The sequence below is a fragment of the Vidua macroura genome, chromosome 1 (assembly GCF_024509145.1).
Source record: "Vidua macroura isolate BioBank_ID:100142 chromosome 1, ASM2450914v1, whole genome shotgun sequence".
Lineage (NCBI taxonomy): Eukaryota > Metazoa > Chordata > Aves > Passeriformes > Viduidae > Vidua > Vidua macroura.
The window spans coordinates 142,904,038-142,924,921 of NC_071571.1; the positions used below are offsets into that span (position 1 = coordinate 142,904,038).

At 44.6% G+C, this 20,884-nt stretch overlaps 1 protein-coding gene across 12 annotated transcripts in view; it reads right to left on the minus strand.

Moving 5' to 3' along the window:
• Positions 1-6,569, minus strand: part of MTSS1 (MTSS I-BAR domain containing 1) — a 127,952-nt gene extending 121,383 nt beyond the window's left edge. For 10 of the 12 annotated variants that reach the window (XM_053977070.1, XM_053977021.1, XM_053977052.1 and 7 more), the window contains exon 1: positions 5,949-6,569. In XM_053977070.1, the coding sequence (XP_053833045.1) occupies positions 5,949-6,020 (72 nt within the window). In that variant the 5' untranslated portion in view covers positions 6,021-6,569. The remainder of the gene's footprint in view (positions 1-5,948) is intronic. The other 2 variants (XM_053976993.1, XM_053976984.1) reach the window with 2 other exon arrangements.
• Between the last annotated feature and the right edge of the window lie 14,315 nt (positions 6,570-20,884).

A 20,884-nucleotide genomic window follows, 5' to 3' on the forward strand; every position in this document is an offset into this window, starting at 1 on the left:
GGCAGGCATGCAGAAGCTCTCTTCCTGCACCAGCTTTCAGCCTCTGCTGCATGTCAATCCCTCCCCCTCGGAGATGTTTACAGAAAGATACTGCAGCTGTTTGGAAAAGGCAAGAATTTCAGTGTACACAAACCAACTGCCTGAGTAAGCAGGTTGTTGGGAGGCAGAGGGATAAGAAACCAGAGCAGCCCTAAATGCCTTGATGGTAAAACCTTTGAGGAACAAAATAAATGGGAAGAAAAGCTCCAAATTAACTCATTTCAGACTTTTTGTGAAGGGGAAGAAACACCTGTTTGCTAGGTTTGAAATATATAGTTAGTTGTCCTAAAGACTGTTGTGTAATGGACAGGCCAGTGTGCCTCCTCTCCAAGCCTGGAACTACCTGTCTCTTGCACAGAAAATCACAGAATGCTTTGGGTTGGAAGGGCCCTTACAGATCATCTGCTCTAACCCCCCTGCCATGGGCAGGGACACCACCCACTAGACCAGGTTGCTCAGGGCTCCATCCAACCTGCCCTTGAACTGATCCAGAGAGGGGCAACCATAACTTCTCTGGAAAATCTGTTCTCAACACACAGTAAAAAAATTTTCTTACCTGCATATCATCTAACCCTGCCCTCTTTTATTGAAGCCATTTTCCCTTGCCCTGTCACTACATGCCCTTGTCAAAAGTTCTTCTCCAACTCTCTTGCAGACCTCTTTTGGTACTCAAGGCACAATAAGGTCTCCCTGGTTCACACAGTCCCACCTCCCAAATCTGTCAAAGTCCCTCTGGATGGCATTGCTCCCCTCCAGCATGGTGACTGCACCACCCAGCTGGGTGACATCATCAAACCTGCTGCAGGAACACTCAATCCCACTGTCAATCTCATCAACAAAGATATGTCTCATCAACAGTGCTGGTCGCAGTACATGACACATTTGTTTTTCCTTACAGTAGTTACCATCCTTAACAGCTGGATTGAAACTAACCCTTAAAATCATCCAACTGAACATTCCTAATCTCCACAGAGATCTCAAGCTTCAAATAAAGCACAGCTGGGGAAGAGCTGTTGCACTACAACATGTCACAGTAAAATAAATTTGCCCAGGTTCTCTGGTACATGTGCTGTTCCTTGGATTAACATACATGCTGAGGACTTGCAGCTGTACTTGCTGTAGTAACTGTCTCAGCAGTTCTATTTGTTCCATCAAATATTTTTTCCTCAGTTTATATTATTTGTGTGAATATCACAAGGCCATCCCTTGTAAGCAAACGGGGCTACTTAAAAACAACTTTCAATCCTTGATGTGGCTACCCCTGGTCCCAGCTTCTATAAAAGCAAGTTAAAATGCTGCCTCTCACGGGTCACTTTCTAAAAGCACGTAAGAGGATGCAAAAACATTAAATGTTTCTTATGCCCATATGTTCATGCCTCGCTCTCCTCTTTTAACCAAGAGTTCTGCATGGCTGAAAGAAAAGGTGCACCACTGACTAGTCCAGGAGTCCCAGCACCTCCTCTAGTGTATTATAGTAGAGGTTACTGCCAGAAGCAAAAAGTTGATTTTATTGCGCTTTCAGCCAAACAAATATAAATAACACACATAATAAAATTTTCTGATTTTTTCCAAAAACTCACACATCTGTTGGGAATCCTGTTTCAGGACAATACCTGCACATCCCTCACATGCAAGGAGATGAATGAGACTAACTGGCAATACACACCTGACCCATAAAAATCCTCTGACTGGTATAAATGAAGTCACAGACAACCTGTGTTCATCCAACTGCTCATTGCTCATCTTCCTCCTGAGCCCACACCACAGGTGTCAGGTGCTGTACATACACAGAAAGCCCCTGCTCTGTCAAAACACATGCTGGCAGAAGAGGCAATACAAATAAAGAGAATGCTAAAAGCCAAAGAAACACCATCAAGCAAGCGATGAACTACAAACACAGCCAATTTCCATGTTTTCAGAGGTGCTGGTTTTTTTTCTTCAGGATAGCAGAGAACAATGTGATTAAAAGGAATGTAAAATCAACTCAGAAGGAAAAGAAGCATTAAAGAAACTCTGCTCTGCATGAGGAGACAAGTTCTTTTGAAATCCATCTGCACCAGGCCCTCCCAAAAATTAACTGCAATGATTTGCTTTGCACTAAAAGATATATTGAAATTAACAGCACATTGCAGCATCTCGTTTCTCAATTGCAAGAAATGAGTTACAAACCATTCAGCTCAAATACTCCCTTCCCACAGGGAGCTACAGAAAATTCGCCGCATTCAAAAACAAGTTGCACAGCGTCTGCACGTAGCACACAGGACTAATCCTCTAAGGGGACAGACACATTTTATTTTTGTTTTTATAAACTTTGATTGCTTTGAAAAAGATCTTGCATAAGGGTGTAACAAATAGTAATGCCACATGCTCAGTGATGTATCATAGGAAACATCAGGGCTGTGACAATGGATCAAAATAAGGATGGGATGGGCACACACACTCCCACCTTTATGATTCTTTAATCAGGTCCTGAAATCTCAAAGCGCAGAAATCCAATTCTAGAGTACAACGGCCAAGTACAGTTCCCATTGTAGACTTCACACCAACAACCCTGTCATCATGTACACCACCATATTACTCAACAAATCTAACCGTTGTTTGGCATGGAAAAAATGGACTTCCCTTGTCAGGGAAATGAAGTTCCAGATTTTCTGTTTAGCCTAGAGGAGACTGAGAGGCAGCCTCATTGCAGTCTACAGCTTCCTCACAAGAGGAAGTAGACGGGCATCTCTTCCCTCTGGTGACCAGTGCCAGGACCCAAGGGAACAGCACAAAGCTGTGTTAGGGGAGGTTTAGGATAGATATCAGGAAAAGTTTCTTCACCCAGGGGGTGTTTGGGTACTGGAAAAGGCTCTCCACAGAAGTGGTCACAGCATCAAACCTGACAGATTTTAAGAAGCATTTGGACAAAGCACTCAGGCGCATGGTGAGGTTGTTGAGGTGTCCCGTGCACTGCTAAGAGCTGGATTCAATGATCCTCGTGAGTCCCTTCCAATTCAGAATATTCTGTGATGTACAACAATGTGCAATACAAATGGGATGTTTATTAACTGTTCTTACATTTACTAAGTAACATCATTTCTCCAAATCACTTAGCTTTATGCTGAGTTGTTTTGGAGCAGGTTTTGTTGAGTATTAGACACAAAAATATTTTTGCTAAAGGGTGGAGAGAAATTTGGGGTTTATGGAGAAAACATTAAGTGCCATTCAAGAGACCTCAGGCAGCAAGACACAATCTTGCTGTCAAAAAATGGGATGTGTTAGTCACACTGACATATATTGTCCATATGAAGTTTCAAATCTAACACAGTATATGGAGACAAATGGAAACAATCACATTGATCAGAATTGTAATTCCAGTTCCTGTAACCTTGTCAAAACCAGGCAGAGCTCAAAATTAACAGGTACACCTGAGCCAGTTCTGCTTTACTGTGAACAAAGAGAAAAATCAGTCCACATGTACTATATCTTCATCACCTCAGCTGCAGCACCCATCTGCATCCACTGGCAAGACTTCAGAGTAATTGAAGCTGTTGATTAACCCTACCATCTTTATAACAAAGTTTAAGGTAGAGCAATACATATGATAAAAGAACCTGTGAACCATTTGGTTAAAAAAAAGGCAGATGCTGCATCAAATCCCTCAGCACTGCAGGGCATGTGGGGCCTTGATCACAGCCTGCGATGAGAAACAGGCACGGATAGAGCACTTGGGTATGCGTGGGCAGACCCCTACGCAACATCTCCAAGATCCTGCCAGAAGCCTGCCCACGCAGATCTGACTACGTGAAACAGCACTTAAAATGCTAATTTTCACTTTACTACTAAAGGTATGATTAGTTGAAAGGTTCTGGTTAACTATCAAAAAATATCTACTTTTCCTCAGAAATTGTTGTGCTCCTTTGTGCACAATTCACAAAAAATCCTAGTGCATCTCAGTAGTACAGCATCAGCTGCATCAAATCGAACTAGAGGTAAAAATTCTTTGTTCTACTCATGCTAAATAATGAGCAGATTTTTTTTAATCATAACAACCACCATGTTGCTAAAGATCTGCAGTGATTCCTTCCAAACCTCCCCCTTCAGTAATTGCCACTTCACAAAACAGGTTCCACTACTATGGAGCATTAAGAAAAAAATATTCACACCTGTGCCCATCTCCATACGCTCATGTCAACATGTTTTCTGATGAGCAGCATTCCCATGTAGAATGAATCCACACAGAGGCCCACTGGCTTAAGAGCAAGAAAAACCAAATGCATCACTTATGAAAAGAAGGAAAGAATAAACATACTCGGTGTACCTCTGTGATGAAACCCAAAACCACATTTCATCTGGAACAGAACATCTCCTGCCTGTTCCCTGCACTGACCACTAAAATTATTCCAGGATTTGTGATCGTTTCCTGCTTTTTTGGGGGGGGTTCTTTTATTTTAAAGTGCAGTCATTATTAAAAATCCAAGGAGGTTTGAGAGCTTGAGGACCACCACTGCCAGGTCTGCAGCATTATCTTGACAGATATACACAGACTCCCCCCTCCTCTTTGCAACCTGCCTGCTCTTGACAAGCCACGTTTTTAATTAAATGTCTCCTAAGATATGTTGAGAGGAAAGTGCATATGAACATTTGCCAAAAAATAACTTCTAGTGCTAACAGCTTCTCCACCCTCCCAAAAAAAATACACTAGAAGCCATTCACCTCTGCCAGGCTCCTTCTTAGAGCAGACCCTGTCCTCCAATACTACCTGGCAGCTCTTTCTCCTGCAGCCCTCGCTGCTCACCAGCCCTGCCTGAATTAAAACACCCAGAGAAATCCCATGCCCTGGCTGGGAAAAGCACAGCATGCACGCTTGCCGCCTTTAAATTACGGCAGTCCCCATTATCTGACACGTCCCTCAACATCTCCCGACAACTGCATCCTTCCCAGTCGGCCCTGGCAGGAAGACAAGCTGCCCTTGTCCAGGGGAACACTGCAGTATTCTGCAGTACGGCCGTGTGCCGGAGGCTGGGCGCCTCCAGCCCTGGGGTTTGGGGGAGACATGACGGGCAGAACACAGCAACGCTTTTACGCTATTTACTTCCACGAGAGAAGGGTGGGAGGCACCCGCTCACCCAAAGAAAACCCTGCAGAAGTGCCCTTGGCTGCCAAGGATAGAGTGGGAGCGCCTCTCTCAAAGGGACCCTTTGGCAGAGACGGGATCAGCACAGTCAGGTTTCTGGTGGCTGGTGGAGAGACCCCTGGATCTGAAACCTTTGCATCCATTCATAGAAATAAGGAAATGCCACCTCCACGAGCACATACAGCGTGAAAATAATACCACACAACCGACTGAGCCGCAATTTTAATTCAGGCACACATCAACTTTTGAGCATCTCCAGGCAAAGATTTTTTTCCATCGCGCCCATCAGCTTGGCACCGAAACGCTCACACTGCCCTTCTGAGCCCCACCCCACGGCTGACATGCTCCGCGCCCGGCTCCTCCGCACCACGCTCCCGCCCCGCTGCATTCATTCTGCTACCGATCTGACAGCCCACACCAGGGGAGAAAATAGGAGAATAAAAATATTTGTAAAATAAAGAGGCAAATCGCTGACCCTGGTGCAAGGTAACAGCTTGCATGTTTGAGCAGGACAAATAGAGAAAAGACGGAAGGAGGAGGGAGGGAGGGGTGGTATCCTACAACCAACTCGCAAGCCCCAAGCCCTGGGTGTGAAGCCAGGGAGCCTCTCTGCCAGGCTGGTCCCGCGGCGGGGACGCCGACCCAGCCGCGGGGCAGCGTCCCCCCAGCGCCGCGGGGAGGCCGCGCCGCCACCAGCCCCCGATGCGGCTGCACCGCCCGGGGCGAAGTTTCGCCGGGGCAGGTGGGAAGACGCTTCCTCTGTGCTTCCCCACACCCTTCAGCCTCTTACCTTCATGTCGCTTATGATGGTCTGGAAGAGCCCTCCGAGCGCACTACATTCCTTCTCTATCACAGCCTCCATTTTCCTGGCTCGAGCTCACAGGAGGAGCAGGATTTCACCGCTACCGCTGCAACTGCACTGCTCAGCTGGAGGAAAATCAGACACCCCGGGCTCCCACCTCACCCCCAAAAAAAAAAAAAAAAAAAAAAAAAAAGAGGAGAAGGGGCAAACAAGCTGATGTAGGCAACGAGAGGAAAAATAAAATACACCCCAACAACACACCTGAACCCCTGTCTGCCTGCACCTCTACAACGGGATAAAATCGAGCGCTACTGGCGCCTCTCTCCTACACGCACCTCCCCGGCAGCCGGGCACTCAGCGCCGAGCGGGCACTACGAGCCCTTGCGGGAGCAGCCACAGGCCCCATCTCTGCGCATCGCGGCCCCGGCCCCCCGCGCCTCCCGGCACGGCAGCGCCCAGGGCAGCGGGCGCCCGCGGCGCTGGGCGAAGCGCACCCCAAAAAACGAGGGGGCAAAAGATCAGTGTCTATAAAAAGGGATCGAGTGTCAAGCGGGTCTTCGTGGAGCAGCCTGGAGTGGGTCTCTGGCAACCCCCGCGAACCAGACTACAGCCAAAGCACCCGAGCCGCTGCCCGCCCTCCCCGGGAACAGCCCGCTCCGCCCGCCCGTGCCGCTCCCGCGGCGGCAGCGCCCGCCCCCGCCCGGCCCCGCGCCCAGCGCCCCGCCCGCCCCGCCGCGTCACCAGCGCGGCCGCCGATTGGCCCCGCGCGGGCAATGGGCCCGGGGTCGCGGGTTCGCGCCCCGCTGCCGACGGGGCGGCCTCGGCTGGACCCGATCCCGTCCCGTTCTTCAGTGCAGAAGCTGACTTGCATGTTTAGCATTCGGCAAAGAAACTGTTTTATTCTGGTGACATTCGCCGAAATGGCCGAAGTTCGGCTGTTTCTGGTGACAAGCGTCTGCCTGAACCCCCCGATACCGAGCCGAGAGGCCTCGCAAAGCTGCAGCCTGGGGAGTGCAGCCGGCAGCAGCTGTGAGGCTGCTCATTCATCCTCTCCCACAAATGCCAGACGATAGGCAAGACTGTGAGAGTGGGTTGTATAAAACGTGGGGTTTTAAAGTCATTCACTTTGCACGTTAACTCTGCCAGATTTTATGAAACATTGTGGTCAAAATCCCTTGTTTCCGCACGCAGACATGCGGTGGCCACACCCTGCACGTGTGTGACACCGGCACATGGCAGCTCAACCAAGCACACCGAGGGTCCGAACCCTCCGCTGGTGTAAATGCAGCGCTGCCCGCACGGTTTGGGGTGCAGAGCTCCAAAGGTCCAGCTGCTGCTCATCCCGGGAAAATCGCACACCGAGGGAACAGCACGGGCTGTGCTGCTACGTGTTTTAGTATCAAACTGCTGTAGAACCAGGAACGTGGATGTACAGAAGAATAAGCCTTAGACCTTGAAAGAGGTGCAAGGGTTTTCCGTTCATAAGCACAGTGCTGCACGAACAGCCACTGTTGAGACGGAAATTTAGGAATTCAAGCTATTAAAATTTGTCTTACAAGCTCTGCCCAAGAAGAGCCAGTGCCTTTTGCTTGATTTCAGCCAGTACCTGGGTAGGTGCACATGAGGGATTGCATCCTCTGTGTTACTTATCTCTGAGGGAAAGGGCTGGACAGGTGCCCTGTCTTCAGCAGGGCTATGGCAGCACAGCCTGTGGCAGCAATTTCCCTCTGCTTTGACCCGCATGGGTCTGAGCAGGCGATTCATTTGGAGCTCTGCATGACCCTCACTCCCAAAGACGAGCCAGCAAATGTCCCCAGCGGCTCGTGATAATGACACTGCTCATCTCAGGCCGAGCTCCAGGTGCTGTCGCATAACCAGCGTGACAGCGTTCCTGTGGGACACAGGCACAGCCAGCAATCCGGCAGGGAAAGTTGGTGGCCTACTTTGCTTTCTTCAGCCACCCCATTTCTGGGATCATCCTTGTTTTAGTGCAAACACCGGCTCGGCTAACCTCATTTCTAGAAAGGTTTCAGAATGCAGCGGTGCACATGGGAGAGGAGGGTGAAAAATCTTCTGCAAGTAAAGCTGTTGTTTAAGGAGTGCATTGATACTTTAGTAAATAAATCAGGGCTGCCTGTTCTGTGGCATGCAACAAGTCTTCATACAGTGATGAAAGAATATGCAGGTATAAAAAGAAAATTAATAATTTTAAATCTCAATCAGTTATAACAAGTAATTTAGGCGTACGATGTAAGATAATGGATTTTACCTTGCAAATAAGAAAGTGCACGTCACAATGAGTAACTTTTAAAACCATTGTAACTTGAGTGTACCCAGTCACAACCTAGAGAGACCTAATCAAAACTGTTCAGGTGGAATATTTTTTCTGTCAGAAGGTTCTAGGGCATGAAAAATGGAGACATGATGGTTTCAACAAACTTTTATATTCATAGGACAAAAAATCAAAATGCAAACAGGAAGATGTGTGTTCTTTCCAACATTTTCAAATCTATTTTGTTAAATTTTCTTTGTATATATCACTTAGAACAAAGATTGTGTTAATTTTATATTTAAAATTTGTATTTGTTTGTAGCCTAACATAGCTAAAAATAAAGAAAGGGCATATAGCCTGAAGGCGTCAAAATAGAGTCTCGATAACTGAATATTTTTTTCTTTTGCATTGAAGGATATTTCAGACTTTTAATTTTATCCTGCCTTTTACTGACTTCTAAGGATAGAATTTTCTGTGGGGTGACAATTCAGCTTCAACCAGCTGTAGAGTGAGAGTGAACGTTTTTCTTTAAAGACCTGAGTCCAAATGGTTGTTTAAAGTGCGAGTAAGAAGTAGTTTGGTGATGTTGCAGTAATGTCGGGTTACCATCTGCCACATTATTTCTGGGATCTGCTTGATTGATTCGTAGCAAATCACTTCCTGCAAGCATTATTTGCAAAACTTTATTATGGGCAAAGGCTATTTCTGTGTTTGTGAGCCATCGTTACCAGGGAGCATTTCATTACCAAGTGATGACATTCTGTAAAATATCCTGGTGCATGGACAAATGCCAGCACCACTTCTTGACAATGGGTCGGCTGAGTGCATCTTGCTCAGCAGCCCCCAACAGATGTCAGCCCTAAATTTGTCAGTGGTGCAATAGTAGCCCATGTTCTGACATCCTTCAACACGTTGGGTGCTCTGCTGACAAAAATTTCACTGAAACCCCAAGAAGACTGATGGTTAGGAAAGAATTTCTCCAGACGTAAGTGGGCAGGTTGAGCAATGACTTGGTCACTTTGCCTGGCCTGGATGGTTCCTGCTGCTTCTCCCATGCTGAGCACCAAGGCACAAAGTAGAGCTGGAGCAAAGTAGAGCTGGACACAAATGCATGAAGGTCAGGAGTCCACAGTGTGTTCCCAGGTGTTCCAGCAGACTTGTCTTTTGACCAGAATGTATCCATTCGCATTCCTGTTCCTTCCTTCCTCCTTCTGTAAAATGAAAATCCCAATTTTAAAAAGCATTCCTATTGTTTATGCACCAAGCACAAGTGTGAAATGTCATTGCAATCAGAACAAATACATTCTCTGTCAATGTGCCATAAAAGGTTTAACTGTGGTGCTTATTTAGGTCCTGATCTTAGGAGGATTTAAACCCACTTATGAATGAGAGTAGCCCTGTGGAAGACTAGATTACACATGCACTTAAGTGTTATCAGATTGAAGTCTTAGAACAATAATCACAAAAGGTACTTAATCACCTTTAAATTACAGTGTTCCTAATTTAGCTAATGTTATTCCCCAAGGAAAAATTGCCTCATCTAGCTTACAATCAAGAAAGAATCAAGGGCTGTTCCTTCAAGTGGTTGACAGTTCAAAAAGAGATATGATTTTAAAAGAATAGGTTGCTAAAGGCTGAACTATATAATTGAATTATCTCTTTAAGAAATTGATGCAAATTAATATTATAATACTCCATTATATTGCCTTAGAATCTTTCATCCTTGAGCCTTCATAAAATATATCAATAAACTTGAGAAGCAAATGAATACTTTCTTTTTTTCTGAAACCAGTGTATTCTGTCCCCATTTGAGGCTTTCTAATAATGATTTATATTTTGAAGGATGATGATGTTTTCCTATTTATAGATTAAGAAAAAAGAGCCCAAGAGCTTCCAAGAAATGGAGTATCTCACATCCCTCCAGTCCTCAAGGTGTTCACAGGGTACAATCCTGCTCTGTCCATGGAAGTAGATGAGCTCGCTTTGCAGTGCCTTATTGGACAGAGAGGTAGGATAGCAGGCAGCACAGCCAGAAGGATGACAAAAGGAATTGATGAAAAATAGAGCAAACCAAACAGAATCCATTTCACACAGCTGTCCCAACAGCATTATAAATATTATATTATTCACTGCCCATACATAGAGGTGAAGGATAATTCCCTTTTTTTTCATGAGTGTGTGTTTACAGTCTGCTGTTTCAGAACAGGAGAAATAACAATAAAATGCTGTGGTTCCCCAGCTTTATCTGGGTTATTTTATGTCATGCATTGTTTTCAAATTACCAAGTAGCATTGCTGTAGTGGGGTACCTCTGCAATTGTCTCTGTTTGCTGTGTGCTGGCAAAATAACAGCTGTTATTGCTTTACCAGGATTGATTTCCATAGAACAGCTCCATCTAAAGCCTACCTACAGGCAACAACTCTGCAGCAAAATATCAATGCGGTCTCATTTTCAGCTTTTCTCAGAAGGAAAAAAAAAAACCTTTTTCAGCAAAGTTCAATGTGGGATGCCATTTATTCAGGGCACATAGAGGACAAGATGCTTATTTTTAAGGGACTAAACTTGTCTTCCATATCCCCCTCACCAACAAATAGGGAAAAAAAGTCCTGCCCCCAGGTATCTCCGTGCAAGGCACAACATCTGGAAATTGGGGTTTGTGTATTATATCAAGGGCTTTACAGAGAGGCCACATTTTGCAGTAGTGGGAAGGTGGGATATCTTTGCTCACATGTGCCATCTGAGGTTGGCAGATTCAGAAAAGGAGCTCAGGTCTGTCACGTCCTTCCAAGCAATGTTCCCGTCATTGCTTTTAAATCTCCTCCATGATCAACCTCAGTAAAAGGCCAGGGGGGTCCCATGGCCAAGGTTATGTGAGTGCTTTCATCCCATGCAAGTCTGCAGTAGCACAGACAGTGTATTTCCACAGTCACCTCCCATCCATGGCCTCCTTCCTGCTCCATCCATGTCACCAGCACCTGCTCAGGCAGGCATCCATGGCACCTGATTAGGCTGAAAACTAAGCCTACAAGGAAAGATCATTTTGGCCCAGAGGAGCACCCTGCCTCTTTGTGCTTCACAAAGAAGAGGCAGCTTGTATAACCCTTCCTGCGCTCATTCCCCAGTAGATACCTTCTTGTTTCTCATCTGCAGCCAACACAGGTTTAGGAACTGTTGATCTGAACACTTGTTCAAACTGGCTTCATCACCTTATATCAAGTTCTGGCATGGACACACTCACTCCACAAAACCAGGCCTCCCTTTTACAGTTTAAAGCCTTTCAGCTGACACATCTTGAAGTCATGCCCTAAATTAACTTGGATACAATTTCCTGAGTGCACCTGTGTAGTCAAGCAGTAAGTTAAAAAAAAAAAAAAATCAGGTTATAATTGCAGTTACACACATGCTTAAATGCTCTGAAGAAATAAAGCCTATAATAGGTGTCACTTTTGCAAATATCTCATGTCCTCATCTTCAGAGCAACATCAACTTTGACTTCAGGATAATTACACATATGTATTGAGTTGCCTGTTGGACTCTATCTCCAGCACATATATTAGTCCAAGCCTTTGTTGGCCATTTCTCTTTTCAGGTGTTATATAAATGAATTTGAGCTCTTCTGTACTTCCCATCAAGCAATAATTTTTAGTAAATCACTACTCCTGAAATCTCTGAGATCTGTGTTTATTGGTATGCACAGAAGTCAGTACATTGAACCACCTCAGGACACGGTCATGTGAAACATAATGCAACACTTTCTCCTACAAAAGAAAATATTAATTTTTGCCAGTTCATATATCCAGCTTTTAAAACAAGCACTACATTCACAAAGAAATGGTTTAGGAAAAAAAAAAAGTAAACTTATTTCAATGGGCAGACTCCCAACTCTGTGTAACTGGGGAATAGTCAGGCTTTCTTCCTCCTATCTCTGTAGTTCTGTTTAATTTTTGAAATTCTGAGGAAAAGAGCACTAATCCTCTTTTCCAGACCTAGACACCTGGGATGTCAGTAAGAAGAAATTGTTATGCAGAGGTCTCTGCTGTGAGACCAGGTTAAAGTTCTACTGCAAACTCTGTGGCCAGAAAGCATTTTGGGGACATCAGATCATGCTGACAGCCTGCTAGTGTACACTTTCTTAAAAGAAAAAAAAAGAAACAGAGGGATTAGAAACAAGAGGAGCCCTTCCAATGAATCAAAGAAGATGGACAAAAAGAAAAATCTAGTCTACTGATCCAGATAATACAGGCAGACTAGCATGTACTGGAATTTGGGACTAAAACCAATGAGAGCTGACATAAGGACATACTGCAAGGAAGGACAAGCACAGCCATGAATGGTGCCATTGTGTGACTATTTTAATGAATTTTTGTAATTAAGCCAAAGCTCTAATTTACCACATCCCAAAAGTAAATAGAAAAGGTTATGACCTTAATTGCAGAGGTGGGGAGGGAAAACCTAATTGCTGAGTAGTGAGCTATCACTCATTACTGCAATTGGATAGATACAGTTGGTGTGTTACTATGAATAGTGCAGATTCAACAGTCAAAATAGTGGGTAGTCACAGCTTCATTGCCTCTTCCCTTCATCTTCTTTCCAAGCCTTTGATTAGCACCATTTTGTACCAGTTTTACCACGTGGATTGCAATACTCCTGACTCCAGAAGACTCTAACTTAATGTGTCTGGGAACATAATAGCTTTTATTTTCTTAGTAAGCAGATGTGTGAAGCCTCAACAGGATGCAGAGATTACAGGAGGTCCTCCCTGCCTTCTTATTTTCTGCTAACCCCTCATGGGTATATACTTATGCAGGAGCTAGTGATGGTCAGACAGTTTTTCAATGTAACATGTCTACAATGTGAAAAAAGTACAAAAGTCACATGACTGTAACCATGGACACTAAATAAATACAATTAAATGTGCATTATATGCTCATGCATCATATTATTACATGCATTATATGTCTCTGTATCACTCAGGCTATGAACAACCATCCCTGCACTTAATTTATTAGGTCATCTCTATGGACCAAGGAAAAAGTGCATGGACAGGTCTGAGATTGGTGTGAATCCTTATGCCTTGTCAAACGCTGTACCTCTATGTGTCCATATAAAAAGAATACAATACTATTTACTCACTAAATAAGTGTTTTCTGTTCCAGATCCTTTTGTCTTTTGCCCTATATTGTCAGTTTGAAGAGGAAAGTATCCAACATCAGAACATGAAGGATTTAAGCAGAAATGTTCATAATAAAAAATGCTATTCTAGCAAGTTCTGCTATGGTAGAAACAAAGGAGTGATCTGCATTAGGCTGACTAGTTCAGACAAAGCATACCAGTATTAGGGTGAATATTATTAGATAAACACCTATAATGTGGCAGCTGTCATCCAAAATTCCAGTAGTAAATAGCTACTTCCTGAAAATCCTTGTGTTAATATCCACCCTACTTTCAAGCATATGCAGAAGCAGTTGCTGTTATTCTAGAAACACAGACATTTCTTGGCCTTGACCTTTCCTCAATATTACTGCTGAAAATCAGGCACTTCTATATTGTGTCTTTAAACATTGAGTGGCAAGGCAGGTTAGTTAGCTGGCTGGCATCACATTTTACCAGTTTATGTCCTGAGCACAAAACTTGATGTATTCTGCCAGGAATCAAGATCATCAGAAAAATGACAACAACAAAATCAACATCTGGGGAAAAAAAAATCTCCTGAATGACTTCCTAAACTTTGGTTAGTACAAGGGAAAAACAGATCTTCCCTCTTCTGTGGTATCAAATCAAGAGTGAACTACCCTTTTTTGAAGGACATGTTTTAACAAAATACAAATCAGCACAAATCCTGATGGCCTCTGCTACCTGACAGGATGATCTAACAGTGCCATTTGACTTTGAAGGCTAGGCTGTGTGAATCAACCTCTAACAAAGGGTTTAGCACAAATCTTGAGAGACAGCTGCCAGTCTTACTGATGATCAGGGATGATATATAAGGAAAGCAGTGATCCTTTCATGCTCCTGTCCCGGTGGGTTGAGGCACAGAAGCAGAAAGAAGAAAGATCCCATGATGCATGATCTGTGTAAGCCCAGTGGGCAGTGTGCTGGTCTTCAAAGCTGTGTCTCTTCTGAGGGCACTACAGCTGTCAGCAAAGGTAATGTCTCTCATTAGGCCAAGCAGGATATTTGGAAAAAGTAGCCAAATGTTTGAATGCATGAATGAGCTTTTCCTAAAACCTGCCTGAAGCACAAAGATCTTCAAAGCTAAGTGAGGACATTAAAAATACAAAAAAATTGTCTCCAGGTAACCTGTGGCATTGCTCTCTTGAGTAAAAACACAAAATGTTGTTTCTTAGAGAAGAGCTTCCACATGAGGTTTAGTTAGAGTGGCAAATACCCTCCTTGTATATCTGGATACTTGGTTGACATCCACATCTTTTGGCCTTTTGTAGCCGAATCCCATGGCAACGCTGATTTCCCAGCCTGTGCTCTGCTGAGCAGGGATGGGTGAGCAGAGCCGACGGGCGTTAGTTCCAGATGACAGAGGCTGCAGCATGGGGTTCCCTCCTGCAAATGCTGCTTGAAAGGGGGAGCAGATTTTACATCCCCTCACTTACAAAAGGAGCTCTTGGCTCTACTGCCAAGGCTGGCCTTCGGCTCTGTCGGTCTCAGTCATCTGCAAAGAATTGCTGCATGCTGACCCAGATACTCCATCAGCTCTGCTGCAGCGCTGGCTCAGCAACGGGGCTGCCATTTCCCTGGTCTCTGTTCTGCCCTATATCCTGCCTTGGAGATTAAATTAAAAAAAAAAGAAAAAGAGGGACAAATTAATGTTAATCAGAATAGCATTTTCCTCCAATGATTTTTCTGCAAAACAGAGTTTCCCAGGGAAATCTGTTGCCTTAATTTTCCCCTTCTGTTTGCCTTCCCTGACATCTCACTATGCTTCTTTAACTCAGGAATCCTGACACATTTCTAACATACGCTGTCCTTAAGAGAAGAGAAATGTGCCATCTCCACTCTGTGCTTTCCTTGCATCCCCTCCATGTGTGCCATAGTATGTCAACAGAGAGTAAGGAGAGCAATTTATGAGCTAAAGAGTGGAGCCTGGAGCGAGAGCAAGCCTAGGCCCCTGACAGCAGCCACCTGAGATGTTCCTGTTGCACTCCAGGGGTGTTAACAGGGCACTCAGTCCAGCATGTGAGGATGCACCTTGAGTCCTGAGTCCAGTTCTGGGCCCCTCACTTCAAGACATTGAGGTGCTGGAGTGTGTCTAGAGAAGGGTAACGGAGCTGTGAGGGGTCTGGAGAGCAAGTCACACCAGGAGCAGCTGAGGGAGCTGGGGGTGTTTAGCCTGGATCAATGGAGCCCAGGGGAGACCTTATTGCTACAACGACCTGTAGGAGTGGCCAGGTGGAGGCTGGGCTCTTCTCCCAGGCAATGAGTGGCAGGATAAGAGGACACAGTGTGAAGATGTGCCAGGGGAGATACAGGTTGGACAGCAGGAAGAACTTCATGGAAAGGGTTGTTAAGTATTGGATTGGGCTGTCAAGGGAAGCAGTGGAGGCACCATTGCTAGAAGTGTTCAAGAAATGACTGGATGTGGCAGTGCTATGATTTATTTGACAAGGTGGTGATTGGTCAAAGGTTGGACTTGATGACCTTGGAGGTCTTTTCCAACCTTAATGCTTCTGACATTATGAGCAGTATAGTGGATAATTTTAAAGTGTCTTTATAGCTGCTAGTGTCTACTAGAGAGGAATTGAAAAGAAGCTAAAGCCTTTAATTGCCTCTGAAATTTCACTAGAATCAAATTACATTGTCAAATCCAATTTTTTTCTCTAAAGAAATTATCAGGTATAAAGGTATATGTGGGAACACCAGTGAAGGTGAATGTTCATCTTTGTAGTCTTCCTGTAGAGGACTACAGGGCAACACCAGCAGAAGATCCCAGAAGGCAAACTTCTTCCTCCTGGTTTGCTTCGTGTGACAGCATGAGGCCTTGAGAAGACTCAGCATCCTGCAGCAGGATGAAGCACGGTGTTGTACTCCCTTGCCACCTTGTACTCCCTTGCCACCTTCTCACCAAGGAGAAGAGCTGCCTGGGCCTGGAGACTCCTTGGTTGAACCTGGTGCACTACTGACTGCTCTGAATAAAATCCCTGCGCTCCCTTCTGCTCTGAACCATGTGGGGCCACAGGCTTGGTTCTCTGCTCCTCCACGCCACTTCTGCGTGTCCTGAAATGAATCATTCGGACCAGAGTGCTCACACTCCATCCCTTGGTTTCCTATCTTCATTAGAATGCTGCTGCAGCCTCAGCTGCCCCTGTGTGCTGCACCAGAGCTGTGGTGGTGTCTATCCAGCAGGATGGATGGTGTGGTTTTGGCTTTGTGTTTGGTGGCATGAAACGATTGTTCAGCCACATATGATGGAAGAGACCACTACTGACAGGTTATCTTGCAGACAAGGTTGTTCAGATAAGTGGGAAGAAAATACTGCAAGGCAGAGCAATAAATACTGTAATCCACTCAGCAGGATTTGTAGGGCAGTAAGTGAATAATGCAGAAGCCAAGGGAAACAATGCAGCCTTATTCAAGATATATAAAAATACAACTCTGGAGCCTAACAGTTTCTTAGAATTTAAAAAACCCAGTGCTGTAAAGATGACCATCTTGAGAAGTAAAGGATTCCCTGACTGCAGGAGACATCTTTTTCTAAAAAAGGGGGAAGCCAAAAGGAGATGAGTTCTGAGAACCCTGGCCTACGATCTTTGTCTGCTGCTTTTCTTTTTGAGATAATAAAAATAGCAGTGTTTCCTGAAGGGCTCTTGCCAATGGAGGGACTGTGACAAGGACTGGTCTGGGGAAATGTCAGCCTCAGTTTTAACTCAAGGCACTTATTTTTCCTCCCTCACTGACCTCTGATTAACCTCTGATCTTTCTTCTACATCCACAGTCTTGCCAGGGCCAAATCCTCTAACACAGAGTGAAGTCAGAGTAACAAAGCTGTGTGGCAACAGGATTGGGTTTTGAGAATAGATCCCCAAGAATCAAGTGTATACAGGATATTTTCTTGCTCCCTGAAGACTTCAGAGCACTTGTGTGGTTAGGGACAGAGGCTGGACTCCCCCAAAGGAAGACTGGCAGCCTTGAAAGCCAGTGCTCAGCTGACTTCTGTGGAGATTGTCAGAGGACACAAAGCCCTAAAGTTCGGTGCCCTGCTACTCTGGGGAAAGGCTTCATGTTGCCCAGAGCCAAACAACTTTATTTCAGCTGAGCAGAACCAAACTGAGGTGAAGCTTGCCCCAGGACAAACAAGCTGAATCTTTTGTTTCCCTCTTTCCCACAAATGGCTCCTGAAGCTGGGAATTGACTTGCCTTGCCCACCTCTCCATACACATTGCAGGGCCCATCTTCCCCAGGCTGCAGAGGCAGACAGTGTAATGTGATCAGAGATGTAGGTCTGGAGGCTGTTTTAAGCAGACATATATGATTTGGCAGTATAGACTATATTTGGATTTTGTGGATGGTTTTTGGTTTTGTTTTTGTATTTGTTTTTTGTTGGTTTTTTTTGGGGGGGGGGTTTGTTCATTTGTTTGGGTTTTTTTTTGGCTTTTTTTTGAGGGGCAGGGTGTTATTAGAAGCTGTTCTATTCAAATTGTTGATTTGAGTACCTCATTGAAAAGTGTAGATGGTTTACTTCTGCATACAAAATCCACTGCATAGCATTGCAGAGGCACCAGTGGATTAAAAATAAAGTAATATGAGAAGTCAGTGAACTGATTTGTCTGTCACCTGCCATGAGTTTAACTTTCAGTTGAATTCAGCAACTTTATTCTTAAAGGTACTGAGCTTTCCAAGTAATAAGTAAATGCAAAGATGGCAAGCATTGCACTTGAAATATTTATCAGGGCTAGCACAGTAGATATGTTCCATTCCCCCATTTTTATTTATGAATTTAATGCAGCTAGATGAAGTAATTTTAAAAGGAGCACAGTAATATTCCCTTGCATTAATCACTCATTGATTGCCAATGCAATCTGAGTTAGTGGTACCAAACAGGAAATATGCTTCCAGGTTTTGTTATCTCTCTCCCACTGTGATCACTCATTGTGCTTGCTTTCCTTCTCCATCCCATGCCTCCATCACAGGCAAGAAGCTGAGTGTGCCAAGGAGGAACGATGGTTTGTGCCTGTGTTGTGAAATCTGGTCATCCTGCTCCTCCGTGGACCAAACACAGAGGGCACAGTATGTGCACAGCTGCTGCAGCATAAGCTCTTTGAAACACTGTGTCAGTTGTCTCTCTGATATCCCAATAAAACAGAGATTTTGGAGCATTATTTTTTCAAGATGTGAGTGTTTATTTATACCATTGCAGTCTATGTAATGCCTGAGCCATATTTTGCCAGGTTGCTATTTTATTTCTTCAGTATTCAATGCACTTTCTATTGGTGCTGATGGCAAGTCTCCCACTTACAAATGACGGGAGGAGGAACTGTCTATTGTGATAACAACATATTGTATGTGAAATCTGATAATGAGGATTTTGTAGATACGGCACTGCATTATTTAATTGATTTAAAGTCCATGCCTTGATCTGCAGTAAGGCTCTGAACTTAGTGTAGTCCTTGAAACGAAAGCAGACTTTTATAAAATTATTTTCTGCAATGGCCAAAACAGAGAAATAAAAAAGGAAAAGGGATGTTTTATATGCCAGGGCTCCTGCATTTCACAAGTGACAGGAGAATTTCTGTCTCGAGAGACACTGAGGGTTTTATCTCCAGGTGGGAGCTGGGAGGCAGGAGCAGGTGTCTCTCCCATTGGCAAGCTCTGTGAAAGCCTGCATCCACCTCTGAGCACAGAGCTCAGCAGGCGTTGCTGTGCTCCACAAATCGTTGCCAGCTGTCAAAGTGAAATGGTTCAGCAGTGAGTCTCCTGGGCTGCATTCTGGCCAAAATTCAATTGGATTACAAACCAATTGCTCCAGCCCGTCCCAGAAGCAGGAAATCACCATCAGCTGGCTGGTGGGATCTGCTCACAGAGACAGACAGTGCTGCTGCTGCTCACCTGCTGCAGTGTGTCTGCAGGAGCTCGCTGGGAGCAGTGGCTCTCTTTGCTGCTCTCATGAATGCAGCACTCCCTCCTTCCCCAGGCTGGAGGAATGATGACTTCCTGGGAAAAAAAATAGATTAAAAACAGATAAAATGGGAGGAGAGGCAAGGTGTACTGCTCCAAGCAGCTTTCTCCGATGGGTGATTTCTTGGCAAAACATCCTCTGAAACTCCTGCCACCACATTCTCTCAAAGCACTATCACTCTGACTGAAATAGCAAATAGCTTTCACCAAAATAGGAAAATTGCTTTTATTTCACATACAGTTTGGCTGTGAACAGCTTGGCTGTAGGTTGACTCTGGAATCAAATCAGAGACCTTGCCAGTTCTACAGTAGCAAAGCCATCTAATCACAGTTTGTAATCAATAACATTTTGAAAAGGAGAAAGAAGTTACCTGTTTGGGGACTAAGTCAGGCTCTGATTATTTGTAATTAAAGGTAAGGCATTAATGAGAAACAGACTGTCAGAGATACAGCTTGTCAGGTTTCTTCCCTCTTCAGCACTGACTGCCTACAACATACTGAGGGATTTGGTGATGAGTCTTAGGTACCTCAGCTAAAGCCCCACTTCAGCCCATTTGTAAGCTGGCCCTTCAGCAGGACTCACTTGAAAGAAGAAGTCATTTCCTTTTCTTCACTTGTGGATGCAGTGAAGCCATCACATTTCTGTCTTGTCAACATTTTGTGACTAAGTATAAAGGTGGACAAGGAAGCAGGACGCTGTTAAGCTGTTGGCTGATCCCACGGAGCAAGAAGTGGAATATTACCAGGCTCAGGCTGCCCATGGGCTCCTCTGCTTTGAAGGGATGAGACTTGTAGGAGCAAAAGGAAGAGGAGAGCAGAGAGACTTCTGAGGGTAATCAGGAGCATCTTCCTATGAAAGAGATGGGGGAAAGAAGCTTTGATTCCTCTTTCTCCAACATGACTTCACTTCCCCTTTTTTCCTCTCTATTTCTAGTTCCATGGGGAAAACATTGCTATTAAAGTAAAGCTCCAGCAACTTAAAATATTCATAGGGATTCTTTTGGGGAAAGCTTGGCTCTGGTGAAGTCAACAGGAGTTTTGGAATCAGCTTCAATGGTGCCTGAATTTCACCTTGTTTAAATACTGTCCTAAAACATTTCCAGGGCTGTAGAAAAACCACTGCCTGCTCAATGCTGACCTTTCTATCACAGCTGAACGGAGCCTGGTACCCTCCTGTGAAATTCACCATTCTTTTGTGATAAAGCACATCCTTCTTTCAAGGAGTAACAACAAATAAATACCCCCTACTCATCCTGAAAATGGGATCAACAGTGTCATATATCACTGGGCACCATGAACAGACCTTTGTAGCTTCAGTGGGAACTTGTTGGAAATCACAGGTTGCTACAGAGGTTGTTTATTTGAGGGACAACTGGAATATTCCAGTGATCCAGATTTAGTTATTTTTGGTGTCCCTTTCCATAGGGAGTTGGCAACATCTTTAAATTTGGGGGATCATTACTAGTTATTCAAGTTTTGCTCTGCTGTATTTGGGCTGTGTATATTTTGGAAACAGTGTCTGCTC